At 47.1% G+C, this 13,156-nt stretch overlaps 1 protein-coding gene across 1 annotated transcript in view; it reads right to left on the bottom strand.

Annotated features, from left to right (window-relative positions):
* Positions 1-3,069: 3,069 nt before the first annotated feature.
* Positions 3,070-13,156, bottom strand: part of TECPR1 (tectonin beta-propeller repeat containing 1) — a 41,062-nt gene continuing 30,975 nt past the window's right edge. Inside the window, exons 21-25 of the mRNA XM_081839565.1 lie at positions 12,335-12,470; positions 11,348-11,440; positions 10,257-10,363; positions 8,718-8,837; positions 3,070-6,539 (exon numbers count right to left, since the gene is read on the bottom strand). Of these exons, the coding sequence (XP_081695691.1) occupies positions 6,342-6,539; positions 8,718-8,837; positions 10,257-10,363; positions 11,348-11,440; positions 12,335-12,470 (654 nt within the window). The 3' untranslated portion in view covers positions 3,070-6,341. The remainder of the gene's footprint in view (positions 6,540-8,717; positions 8,838-10,256; positions 10,364-11,347; positions 11,441-12,334; positions 12,471-13,156) is intronic.

Here is a 13,156-nt window from a genome sequence, read left to right as displayed (position 1 = left end):
CAAATCCCTGCGACGGGGTGAGCTCCTGTTGCTCAGTCCCTGCTCCTGCCAACCTAGCAGTTCGAAAGCACGTCAAAGTGCTTTAGATAAATAGGTACCGCTCTGGCGGGAAGGTAAAGGGCGTTTCTGTGCGCTGCTCTGGTTCGCCATAAGTGGCTTAGTCATGCTGGCCACATGACCCGGAAGCTGTACGCCGGCTCCCTCGGCCAATAAAGCAAGATGAGCGCCACAACCCCAGAGTCAACCACGACTGGACCTAATGGTCAGGGCTCCCTTCACCTTTTTATTCCTGCAGCAGTGTCTCAGGACTGTGTTACATTAGTCAAAACACAGCATTCTGAATGTTATAAACATGCAACACCAGATGGCGCTGGAGAGTAAAAAAACAACAACTGTGATTTTCCATAGCGGTTTTTTTCTTTTGCTATGATGATTTAATTTCTGACTTAATCATAGTGTTTCCCCAATGTGTGTAGATCCATCCTCAGACTCCAGTGTCTTAGAGCCAACCAATCAGGTTTTTTTTAGTAACAGATTGGAGCCAATGAGAGTGAAATGAGGCGAGTCAGCTGCTAAGGATTGGCTCCTAGGGTTACACTGGAGACGGCACATGGGGAAAATACCGAGGAGTTGTTCTGTATGCTTGACAGGTTGGAAAAGCTCAGTCGGGAGAGCATGAAACTCTTAAATCTCAGGGTTGTGGGTTCAAGCCCCACGTTGGGGCTTGTATTTTAATACTTTGTATTTAATACACTGTATTTTAATGTTTTGTTGGAAGCCACCCAGGGTGGCTGGGGAGACCCAGCCAGATGGGCGGGGTATAAATATTAAATTATTATTATTATGTGGCCCTTGTGATGCCTTCCAACTCTACAAATCTATGATTTTATGAAAGCTAAGCATTAGGAACAGAGGGACGCAGGTGGCGCTGTGGGTTAAACCACAGAGCCTAGGGCTTGCCGATCGGAAGGTCAGCGGTTCGAATCCCTGCGACGGGGTGAGCTCCTGTTGCTCGGTCCCTGCTCCTGCCAACCTAGCAGTTTGAAAGCACGTCAAAGTGCAAGTAGATAAATAGGTACCGCTCCGGCGGGAAGGTAAACAGTGTTTCCGTGCGCTGCACTGGTTTGCCAGAAGCGGCTTAGTCATGCTGGCCACATGACCCGGAAGCTGTACGCCGGCTCCCTCAGCCAATAAAGCGAGATGAGCGCCACAACCTCAGAGTCGGTCACGACTGGACCTAATGGTCAGGGGTCCTAAGGCAAGCGTAGTTAATATGGAGTCCTCCTTTCATACGAGAGCTGACATGGCACTCGAACTCAGTACCCGCAAGTCTAGCAGGAAGGTTGGTTTCCAAAGCTTACCTTTCACAAAATCTAGACATTCTTTCCTTTAAAAAAATAATTAAAAATAATACAGCTTTGTGAAACTTGAGCAATTGACTCATTCTCACCGGCAGGAATTTAACCCGAGAGAACCAAAAAGGAAGGGGGAAAATAGATATCACCTTACCTACTTTATAACAGTGTCCTTGTGCAGGGGGAAGACAAAGTTATTAATGCTTTTGGCAAAGTGATCACTAGACTAACAGTTTAGCAAGTGGTACAGAGCGTCCTGCTTAAAGTGTATACCTACCTTGAGTAAATATCAGCTTTGCCTTTGTTAGGCTCTGCTTCTTAAAGGCACTGGAGGGAGAAAAATGCTGGAGGGGAAGTTGGCTCTCTGAGATTGGGTTACTTTTAAGAATGCCAACTTTGGAGGGAAAGTATTTATGCAATTAAAGAACCCCAGAGTGCCAATTTTAAATAAATAAATAAATAAATAAATAAATAAATAAATACGAAGAGGACTTTTCCAAACTACAGGGGACGCTCAGGTTGCGAACATGATCCATGCGAGTTGCACGTCCGCAACCTGCAGTGGTGCGTCTGCACATGTACGCAAAGTGCGCATGCGCACAGTGCGATTTAGCGCTTCTGCGCATGCACGACCCCCGAAACCCGGAAGTAACCCGTTCTGGTACTTCCGGGTTTCAGCGGGTCCGTAACCTGAAAAAACAGAACCTGAAGCATCTGTAACCCAAGGTATGACTGTATTCTGGGGAACCTGAAAGGATACTGTCTGTCACTCATATATAATGCAGCATACTTTTTTTTTTACTAAAAAATAATGTTAAAAAAGGGGGGATAGTCTTATACATGGGGGCAATCTCCCCCCAATTTATTAATTTTGAGTGCCCCAAAATACTTGGGGGCGTGTTATAGAAGGAAAAATAAGGTATTTGTTTCTATTGATTTCAAACTGTAAACTGCCTTAGGTGCCTTGACAGAAAGGCGGAATATACATAAATCCAATACAGTCAAACCTCGGTTTTTGAACGCCCCGGCTGCCTAATGTTTTGGAAGCCGAATGCCGAAAACCTGGAACTGAATGCTTCCGTTTTCAAATGCCCCTCGGAAGTTGAACAGCTCAATTTCCCCCATTGAACTTGCTGACGGGCCTTTGATCCTTGGTTTTTGAATGTTTCAGAAGTCGAATGGACTTCCGGAACGGCTTACGTTCGAAAACAGAGGTTCCACTGTACATAAATAATCGATCAATTCCCACCAACTGGGCCAGAGGCAAAAATGGGCAGAGGGCAGATTTTGTCTTGGTACTGTAGGCCCATTTTCAACATCCTTCCCTCTCTGTCTTCCACCCAGGCAGGCAAGAGGCATTATCAAAGTTCAAGCCAGGCCAAAAACACTCAGGGCGCAAAGGCAGGGGTAGTGAGGGGTTCAGGAGAGTTGCGAGGGCCAGTTGGAGGTGTCTCGAGGGCCGCATTTGAGGTTTCCCACCGCCGATCTAAACGCATCACGTTAACCGGAGATTTGTGCAATTGCCATAGATATTTCTTTATAACCGCAGAGCGAAAAAACAACAACCATAGGGCTAAAGCAACACCGTGAAACAACAACTTTGGATCCCACCCCGAACTAGAGTGGGGGGCTATCAAAAATAACACTGCTCCAAAGTGGGCAAGGTTGACAGGGGAGCACGAGAGAAAGAAAGAGGCAGGCTGCGGTCTTCACCTTTGATTGTGAAACGTCGCTTTTTTTTTACTTGGCATCAAATACGTTTACATATAGAAGCTCTCTAAAATGGAAGGACATGCGACATGAACTGATTTTACTTCAAATATAGAATTGCTCTAAAACCATGCCACAGTGCAAATTCGCTCCCTCCCTCCCTCCCTCTCCGCATGCCATCACACAGGACTGAGAAAGACGCAGAACGTAAACCTCACCCTCGCAAAGTATCCTCCTGGCTCAGAATGATGGAGTCAATGAAATTAATCCCAGGATTCCTGCGGTGCAGAATAGGCCCTTCAGCAACGCAGCTCTCTCTTAAACCAAGGTCTTTTCTTAGACCAGCTTAAATCCACTGGCTGAGTAATTCAGGGGTGGGGAACCTTTGCCGCTCCCTGTGTTGCTGAACTACAACTCCCATCAGCTCCAACAAGCATGGCCCAAAAGGGGTGATGGGAGTCGCAATTTGGCAACATCTGGAGGGTTGAAAGGTTTGCCACTCCTGAGATAATTGGAAGGCATAGTTTTCAACTCAGATAACTCCCATCAACCTCTCACAGCTATTACATTCTTCTAGACCAGGCTTCCTCAACCTCGGCCCTCCAGATGTTTTGAGACTACAATTCCCATCATCCCTGGCCACTGGTCCTGCTAGCTAGGGATCATGGGAGTTGTAGGCCAAAAACATCTGGAGGGCCGAGGTTGAGGAAGCCTGTTCTAGACTCTACCTGGCTCAGATGTCCAGCAAACAGCTCCTTTTCTGATCAAGGCTGCTGTGCCTTTAATAGTTGCTCTGATGAGGCTTCTGTGATGGCAAAAATCTGTGCCTTCCACATTCTTAGCAACACAGTTCTTGTGTGTTTGTTTTTTCTAAAAAAGTACAAGAGTTGCAACCTGCAAAGTCCCAGTAGTGAACTTTAGATCATTTTCCTGCTTTCGATTCTGACTTGCATCCAGCATGTAGCCCAGGGCAGCCACACGTTGGAGGAAGCTTTAATGAAGAAGCCCCCGCGAGACCCTTTTAGCAAACACAAGATTGGGCTGTCCATGTTGAACCATACATCAAAAATATTGCATGGCGCAACTGCGCCTCAACTGCACCACTTTGGCATATGCATGGAGGCAGTCATAGGTTTGCTTTGAAAGGCTCCAACATGTCAGAAATGCCATCGTGGGAAGTGAGGATATGGGTTTGTCTCTCTCTCTAAATGTGTCATTTTAAAAAAAAACCATATCCTGGTCATATACATCCCCCTCCTGCATTTTGAAGTGGTATCGTCTAGGAAGGCTTCTACCAGAACTGATTTAGGGCCCAGCAGAACATGGAACTGATTGTCCGGATCAAGCAGAAATTAGTAAACACATTCTGCTCTAGGGGCAACTGTAGATGATTCTGTGGGGTGCCCTATGTGGCTGGCAAGGTCCCTCACTCGTGGCAATACAAATCTCCCAAGCTCTGCAAAAGATCAAACCTGCACTAAATGGTGTGGCAGCGCAATGGTTCATGCCCAAATGGCTCCTGCGAACTGCTTTGCTGCAGCAGCAAACAAGGAACAAAGCGTGCATCTTTTATCTCTCTGAAAAGGAAGGTCTAATTTTAAAGTGCATCTTGAGAAGAGCTAGAGATAAAATAAGCAGCAAAGAACAAGAACGCTCCAAGTTTATCCACACCTGGTGTAAGTGACTAATGCTTTGAGAAGTAAAGTTGTGTCAATATTTGTTGTTATTAGTTGATCTACATTTTTCTTTTATTAAACTGCATACATGAGGAAATGTCCTTTTTTTCTTTTAAAAAAGAAGGCAGTAAACCAAGTGTTGGCAACCTTTGGCCCAACCAGATGGTGCTGAACTACAACTCCCATCATCCCTGGGCCAAGCTCGCTGGGGCTAAGGTGAGTTGTAGTTCAGCAACAGCTGGAGAGCCACAGGTTCCTCACTCCTGTAATATACCTTCCTCTTTCCACCCCCCTATTACAGACCAGCCTGACCTCTAAAATCGAAAGACAGGTGAGTGATTGTGATCAGCAACTAGATTGGCTGGCAGGGCAATTCAAAAGAGGCAAGGAGTCAGGCTGCTTTGGCTCTCTGCCTCAATAACAAGCCAAGTTGCACCATCCAAGCCTTCAACAATATGGTGACCTCCATATGTTATTGGACTATACCTGGAGGGTGCCAAGTTGGCACTATCCAAAGTGGGCGAGTGGTGGCAAGGAGCTGTAAGGTGCAGGAGCATCCAATGTGCTTTCTATCTGTGCTTGCCCCACTTGCAGTTGTTAGAAGATGTGCTAGTGATTTTTCATGGGCGCCAGCTGACACGGGGCAGCCAGTTGCCGACCAGTGCAGCTGACTTAACTTTCACTATTATTTTAGAGCAGATCTAACTGGTACTGCAAAAGAAAAGAAGAAAGCAGTAGCACGTTACACAGGATTAACCCTAAGAGGTTCAGTTTCAGCAAATCACCTCCGAAAAGGGAGAAGGATTCTCACCGGTCAAGAACTTGACCTCACACAGCAGATCCAATGAAATTAGTGGGATCATCATTTCACAGGTTTGATGAAAGGGGGGTCGGGGAACCAGGACGTCACGAGTCCTATTTACATTCGTCTCAGTTTTCATAGCAGCTGCCTAAAAAAGGGGCTCAGCTTAATTGGGAAGATCTGGCATCATCGTAGCCTATTCGGCAGTGTTGTGCATAATAAATATTATGAAGAGAATAAATTAATTACAAAAAAGACCCAACAACAACGCCCTCCCACCAAAACAAACATAAAAAAAGTTCACTTAGAAAAATCCAGTTCTAATGAACAATGCATCTAAAGGACGGAAAGTTGGGACTCTTCTGCTGTTGTTGTTGATAGACTACAGCTCCCATCACCAACAACTACTGGCTATGTTGTCTGGGACTGATGGGAGCTGGAGTCCCGTAGTATTCAAAGAGGACCAGGTTTGATTCCCTGGATCCATGGTTCTGATCTGCAGAGGCTTGTGGCTGTGCAAACTCCTCAGTGTTTCAAGGGGGGGTTGCATGGGGGGGGGTCTTCTATTATAGTCTCCCAAAACCCACTGAAATAAAAGGTCTACAACCAACCACAGAACTAGGCAGATTTGGACTCCGTAAGCCTTCACGTATACACAACTCCCTCTTCCTTCCGGGCGAGACTAAAGTGTTCGGAAACAGGCACAGATCCACTGAAACTTTACACCGATTGGGAGTGTGTGAAGTGAGTGGAGAGGAAGCAAAATGCTACACCCACGTCTCTAGAGAATGGAGCGCATTAACATTGCACAGCATGCCGGTCCAAGCCCTGAGCCGTGTCCACCAAGACGGTGTTTTGGGCAGGGTCTCCTCTTCCTTCGCTCTCTCCAGTTTCAGTTTCGTTGGGCTCAGTGGGATGCCCTGCAGAGGCTTCCTGGGCTATGGCCTTGGTGCTCTCCATGGCGTTCGCTCTTACTGTGATGTGCTCCCATCCTCCCTGCCAAAGAAGAAAAAGGAAAAAATCAGCTACATGTTTTGAAAAGATTTTGCTGTGGAGCAGCTACCCGACATGGACAAGTAAAGCCTCTTTAAAAATACAAGAAGAGTCTTCCTGGATAAAGGCCAATGGCCCACTTAAGTCCAGCACCCTTTTCTCTTGTAAATGGACCCGTGGGCAGATTTACAAGCCAGGGAAAATATCCGGAAAATGAGCAAGGTTCCAACCAAAGAAGAATGGCAACTTAAAACTGATGGAATATGCGCAGCTTGCGGATCTAACTTGTAGAATAAGAGAACAAAGAAGAACATTCGTTTAAAGAAGATTGGGAAATGTTTACTGAATATATGGGGGGTGGGGAATTGTATACACTTGAAAACGCTGGCAGCATTAAGATAAATCCAACAGTGTAAATTAGTTTTGATGGAAGTAATAATGGAATACTGAATAGTATGCAAAATGAACCATGGAAAGTGACGGAGGGAAGTCATTGATAGTTTAAGGTTGTCTAAACGAATATTCTAAATTGTAAAACAGAAAAATCATTAAAAATTATATATATTAAAAAAGAGGAAAATATCACGGGCATCGCACATACTTGCAGCCAAGCAACCTGCTCTATTGCTATAATGGAATGCTTCTTTCAGTCCTAATTTCAGCAGGTGGAGAAGGGGACCAGGGGAATGTTTTTGTGGGCACATGTGTACCTGTAGGCACCATACTAGCAACCCCTGGTGCAGCGGCGTAGTGTGGGTTGTCAGCACCGGGGGCAAGGCAAATAATTTGCGCCCCTAACCCCTAACCTGCCGCCGCTGCCAGCTTCTTCTTGCTGCTGCCTGGGCTGGTCGGGTGTGGTTCTCTCCCGTGCTCAGTGCTGCGCTGGGCGGCCGCTGCACTGTCCCTCCCCCAGATAGTCCCTCCCTCGCTCTCTCGAATTCGCACAGCCAGCACTGCAGTGAGAGAGAGAGAGTGAGTGAGCCAGATAGGGGCAGAGAGCTGCGAGTGCGCCCCCCCAAAATGTTGCGCCCGGTGCGGCTGCCCCCCCCCGCACCCCCCACACTACGCCACTGCCCTGGTGCAGGGTGTGTGAGTGTGTATACAGTCTAGGCAGCTGCCAACCATACATGTGGCTGTTCTACCCGGCTCTGCTTACAAATTTTCTCCAAATGGGGCCCATAACAAATTCCAGCTGTTTGTGTCTTTTATTATTATTAGTAGTTAGCCCCTATACCTGTAGATATTATTATTATTAGCCCCTATACCTGTAGATCATGGGTAGGCAACCTAAGGCCCGGGGGCTGAATCCGCCCAATCGCCTTCTAAATCCGGCCTGCGGATGGTCCGGGAATCAGCGTGTTTTTACATGAGTAGATGTGTCCTTTTATTTAAAATGCATCTCTGGGTTATTTGTGGGGCATAGGAATTCGTTCATTTTTATTATTTTTTCAAAATATAGTCCGGCCCCCCACAAGGTCTGAGGGACAGTGGACCGGCCCCCTGCTGAAAAAGTTTGCTGACTCCTGCTGTAGATCTTAGGCCCGATCACAATATAAAATTACAGTATAAAAAAAATGCAAAACCCATAACAGAAATGAGAACAGAAACAAACCAATCACCCCCCACTTCCACAACACATTTAAAAGGCCATTGGATGTTGATCAACCAAAGACCTGGCTGAAGAGGAACATTTTTGCCTGGTGCCTAAAGGTGTATAATGAAGGCACCAGGCGAGTCTCCCTGGGGAGAGTTTTCTCCAACTGGGAGCCACTGCAGAAAAGGTTCTTGGGTTGCCACCCTCCGGACCTCTTGTGGAGGAGCAACACAAAGAAGAAGAAGAAGAGAGTCTGGATTTGATATCCTGCTTTATCAGTACCCTAAGGAGTCTCAAAGTGGCTAACAATCTCCTTTCCCTTCCTTCCCCACAACAAACACTCTGTGAGGTGAGTGGGGCTGAGAGACTTCAGAGAGGTGTGACTGGCCCAAGGTCACCCAGCAGCTGCATGTGGAGGAGCGGAGACGCGAACCCGGTTCCCCAGATTACGGATCTACCGCTCTTAACCACTACACCACACTGGCTCTCAGAAGGGCCTCAGAAGTTGATCCCGGGGTCTGGGTAGCTTCATATGGAGAGAGGCGATCCTTGAGGAACTGTGGTCCTGTGCCATTGAAGGTACTCACCCCAATGCCGTAGTCCCAGGAATGGCCTTTTGGCTCCATTGGCTGGACTCCCGTCCGATGACAGACCGTTCCACAGCTCAAGCTATGGCTCCCTTGTACTTTGTCAGCTATCACCCAGACCTAGAAAACAGGAATAGGGCTGATGATGCCACACACAGCATGTTATTTCTTCCTCCACCATTGATTACCAATACTATAAACAACCAACCAAGGGGGGTGCTTTGCCCATTACCAAAATCCCTGTGCAAAAGGAGGGCACGTCCATGTAGCAATTTACATGCTTCCCAGGTGCAGGCAGCTATGCATGTGGACAGGTTTTTCATTCTGGGTGCAGCTTGGGAGCTGGCAAGCTGCAGCCAGCTTCTAAAACATGCAAACAGAAAGAGACGAGGGAAACTCGCATGTTGCAAATGCGATGATCTTCGTTCAGGCTGGGTTGAAAATGTGAAGTGGCTTTAAACTGGGAATGGGGAAATTCGTTGGACTACAACTCCCACCCCAAATTTCAGCAGCGCCCTGTGCGACACAAAGGTTCGCCTCTCTCATTCTGTTCTACGGCATTTTTCAGTGCGGCGCCCAGTCCGAATGCACCATTCGCCCTACCCTAAAACCACCTCTGATCCCCTCATTTCTGACCACTCTCCATGCTGGCTGGAGCGGATGGAAATTGCAGTCCAAAAGATCTGGCGGGCACCAAACAGATGCACTATGATGTAGATGTATCGCATCATGGGGACCATTCCAATGTCACAGCAGAGCAGAATGAATGAGAAGCACCAAGCAATTAAATCTTGCTTTATTACTTGCTAAAACCGACAGAAAGAAGTGGAAGGAGCCACACTACAATTTTCCACAACCCCCTTTCCTTTCTCTCTCTCTCTCTCTCTCTCAAAGGCTGGGCCAGGATCGGTGGAAGCTGGTCCATGAGGGTTAAGTCTGGTGGTTCCCTCCCTGCAAGAAGTAAGGTTACAGGGAACCAGGCAGAGGGCCTTCTCGGTAGTGGCACCTGCCCTGTGGAACAACTTCCCGTCAGATGCCAAAGAAATAAACAGCTATCTGACTTTTAGAAGACACCTGAAGGCAGCCCTGTATAGGGAAGCTTTTAATGTTTGATGTTGTTATATTTTGCTGGAAGCCGCCCAGAGTGCCTGGGGCAACTCAGTCAGATGGTGAGCATATAAATAATAAATTTATTATTATTAAGTGTGCCCCTGCCCCACCAACCCTAGGCTGCTCTCAGTTGGCCCCCATCTGCCTACTTTTATCAGCCATGGGGGTGGGCCCTGGCTGTCACCTTCATCCTCCTTAGTGCTGCCCTTGTAGAACTCAGCAAGGAAGAGGATGGGGGCAAAACCAGAATGAGTTGGCTCTGCCCGTCGTTGGCTCTGGCGCCACCTACTGTTGGACCTCCCTAACTAGAGGCACTAGTCACCACAGACCAGGGTGCTCTATGCCATTTCCTTAGGTAAATAAACAACCTTAGTGAACAATCCTTTACAAAACAAGTTCCAAAGAGATACATTGACGGCGCACTCAGACCTGGTCCAAAGGCCCAACGGACACTTTGCGGACATTGTTTGAAATGTGGTCCCAGCTGGAGCCTTGAGGGTAGCTTGGTGTGATTCCCTGGCGATACCACAGATTACCTGTAAAAGGAAAAGTTCGGCATGGGCATGAGGTGAACTGCCCAGTTCTTGCATTTCTGAGCATCATACTTTAAAGGTCGAAAGACAATCCTGTAATGCAGAAGCAGTTAGCTTTTTTGGGTTCCCGAAGTGCTGATCACTGAGCTGGCAAAGTCTTATTTTCCCCCTTCCCATCAATTAATGGGAAGGGGGAGAAGAAGCCTGCATTTTGCGAGCATTGGCTGCATGCATGAAAATTCCCACTGGCAGCCAATGCCTGCAGAAACCCCTGGCTCTCACTCCCTGGGTTGGGAACAAAATTACACACAGATCCCACTTTCTGAACACCATGCACTCCCAGGAAATCGATCATTAGGCGAATGTTCACATAATGAGCCGGAGATTTCCATTATTTCCTATGGGAACATTTCTAATCCGTGATTTGTCTGATTTCTCTCCTTCCCTCCCTGGTTTTCCTCTGAAATGGTTGCGGATGACCATCAAAACACAAACGAGTAATTAAGTGGCAAACTCCAAATGTTTGGATATCTGAATCAGCTGTTCGTGTAGCAAGATTCGGGTACAATTCATTGTGTTTGGATAACCGAGATTACAGCTACTGAGAGTTCTGACAGTGGGACCTGCATGTACTTCCTCTTGCTCCCTTCCAAGGATGGCTCAGTTGGTTAGAGTGTGGTGCTGATAATGCCAAGGTTGCAGGTTTGATCCCTGTATGGGACATCTGCGTATTCCTGCATTGCAGGGGGTTGGACTAGATGATCCTCAGGGTCCCTTCCAATTCTATGATTCTATGACTAACTTCATAATCAAAACACACCTGGTGCTACTGCACAATCTCGGTTCCTGACACATAATCATTCAATACTGGTTGCAGACACCCCTTATTTTTTAAGGTGCCATAAGATTCCTGGCTGTGTTTTGGTGCAACAGATTTAAGACAGCAGTGGACTACACCCCTCTGGAAACCGAAAGCAAGCAGCTCACCATTTTTATCCACAACAAAGACAGAGGTTCGTCCAACAGAGACTTGCTTTATCTTCTGCTTCGGGGGAGAAGGAATATGGTACCAGCAGTCACCTGTACAATGACAAAGACAGCCATGAAACAACACTAATAATTATAGCATGATTTGTATTCAGTGATGCAAAACCCAGAACCTTCAGAAACACCTGCATGCAGGAATCAACACAGCAAAGAGCCTGTTCTGGCCCTTTTCCAATGGGGCAGCTATACTTTGGCTTATCACGTTATCTTCACCATACTCAGTGGTGGCTCTAGATCTGGGCTTAAACAGGATTCCCCCAGTGGGACCCCCTCCCAGAGTGGATTCACCTTTTTGCCATGGTCCATCTGCTTGCCTTCTTCTGCAAGACCTAATCCATATCACCCCAGGGAGGGCAAAGTGATCTGGGTCCATGCACACAGGAAAACAAGCCTAAAACTCTTCTCCTTGACATGCTAATATTGTAGGTGCAGGGATGAAGGTGTTGACGTGCTACAATCTTTTTTCTTTTTACTGTTAATTTTAATTATCTTCAAATGTTTTTAATGGCTCTTAACTGTTTTGAATGATAAAATAATAATATTTTTTTAAAAAAATATTTCTAATCGTTTTAATATTGCCAATACAATGGTACCTCATGTTACGTACTTAATCCATTCCGGAGGTCCATTTGTAACAGGAAACCGCTCATAACATGAGGCGTGCTTTCTCTGATGGCGCCTCCCGCTGCTGCCATGCCGCTGGAGCATGATTTCCGCTCGCATCCCTGGGCAACAAGGGGCATCTACTTCTGGGTTAGCGGAGCGCAATAACCCGCAGCATTCGTAAGGGGGGCAGTATGTAACACGAGGTACCGCTGTGGTTTAAATGTTTCTTGCAAACTACTTAGAGGTTTTACTTCAATCAAAGCAGGGTATAAGTTTTGCTAACTAAAAAAATTAACATGTGGCCAGTGGCCACAGGCTTACCTTCAGGTTTCTTTGGCGATACTGAACCGCGATAGAAGATGGAGCCATCACGGGCCACGGCCCAGACCTGGTGAAATGCTCCGATGGAAACCGAAACAAAGGGCTGATCTGTTCCCACGTGGAGCCAGGATGTTCCCTAATTGGGGGGGGGGGCATGGGAGGGGAAGAGAGAGAATGCACTGGCTACCCAATCTCAGTGGTTCCTGAACTTCTAAGCCAGGTAACAATAACAGAGGATTTCACCCTTCTGCAAAGCAATTCCTAGGGCAAGCAAAGTTGCATGACTGCGTCCTGAGATTGGAACGGCCTACTGAAAATGCAAGAGGACTTCTTCAAAGAAGAATTTGGCTCTAGATACAAGTTAGGCTGGCTACAAGCACTGAAGTTCAAAACTCCAACACTAGATGCAGTCTCAGGCTGCTGCTGGGGAAAGAGGGGACCCAGTCAGACCTCCTTTGTTGACCTGGTTGGGGTCAGTTAGGGCAATGGGGCACTGCCCCACCAACCTCAGCCTTCCTACTTTTTAACGGGTCCAGAAGGTGGCTCTGTCTGTTTTGCTTCCTCCTCAGCCTCAGTGCTGCTCTTGTAAAACTATGTGGGAGAATGGAGACAAAGCTATAAATATGGCCATCGTTGGCTCTGCTTCCATCTGCTGCTGCAATCCTTCCTTTACCCAAACCCTTCGCCACTTTCCAGAACTGTCTCCATCAAAGGCAAGACAGCAAGGCCTTGTTTAGTAAGTTCAGTGGGGGAGTCACTTGCCACTTGGCTCCTCCCATCCCACCACTGCCTCCCTTCAGTGGTCGTTCCACCTTGCCATTG

This window comes from Podarcis erhardii, assembly GCF_964252035.2.
Source record: "Podarcis erhardii genome assembly, chromosome: 14".
In the NCBI taxonomy this organism is placed as follows: Eukaryota; Metazoa; Chordata; class Lepidosauria; order Squamata; family Lacertidae; genus Podarcis; species Podarcis erhardii.
This window is presented reverse-complemented; position numbering and strand designations above follow the sequence as displayed.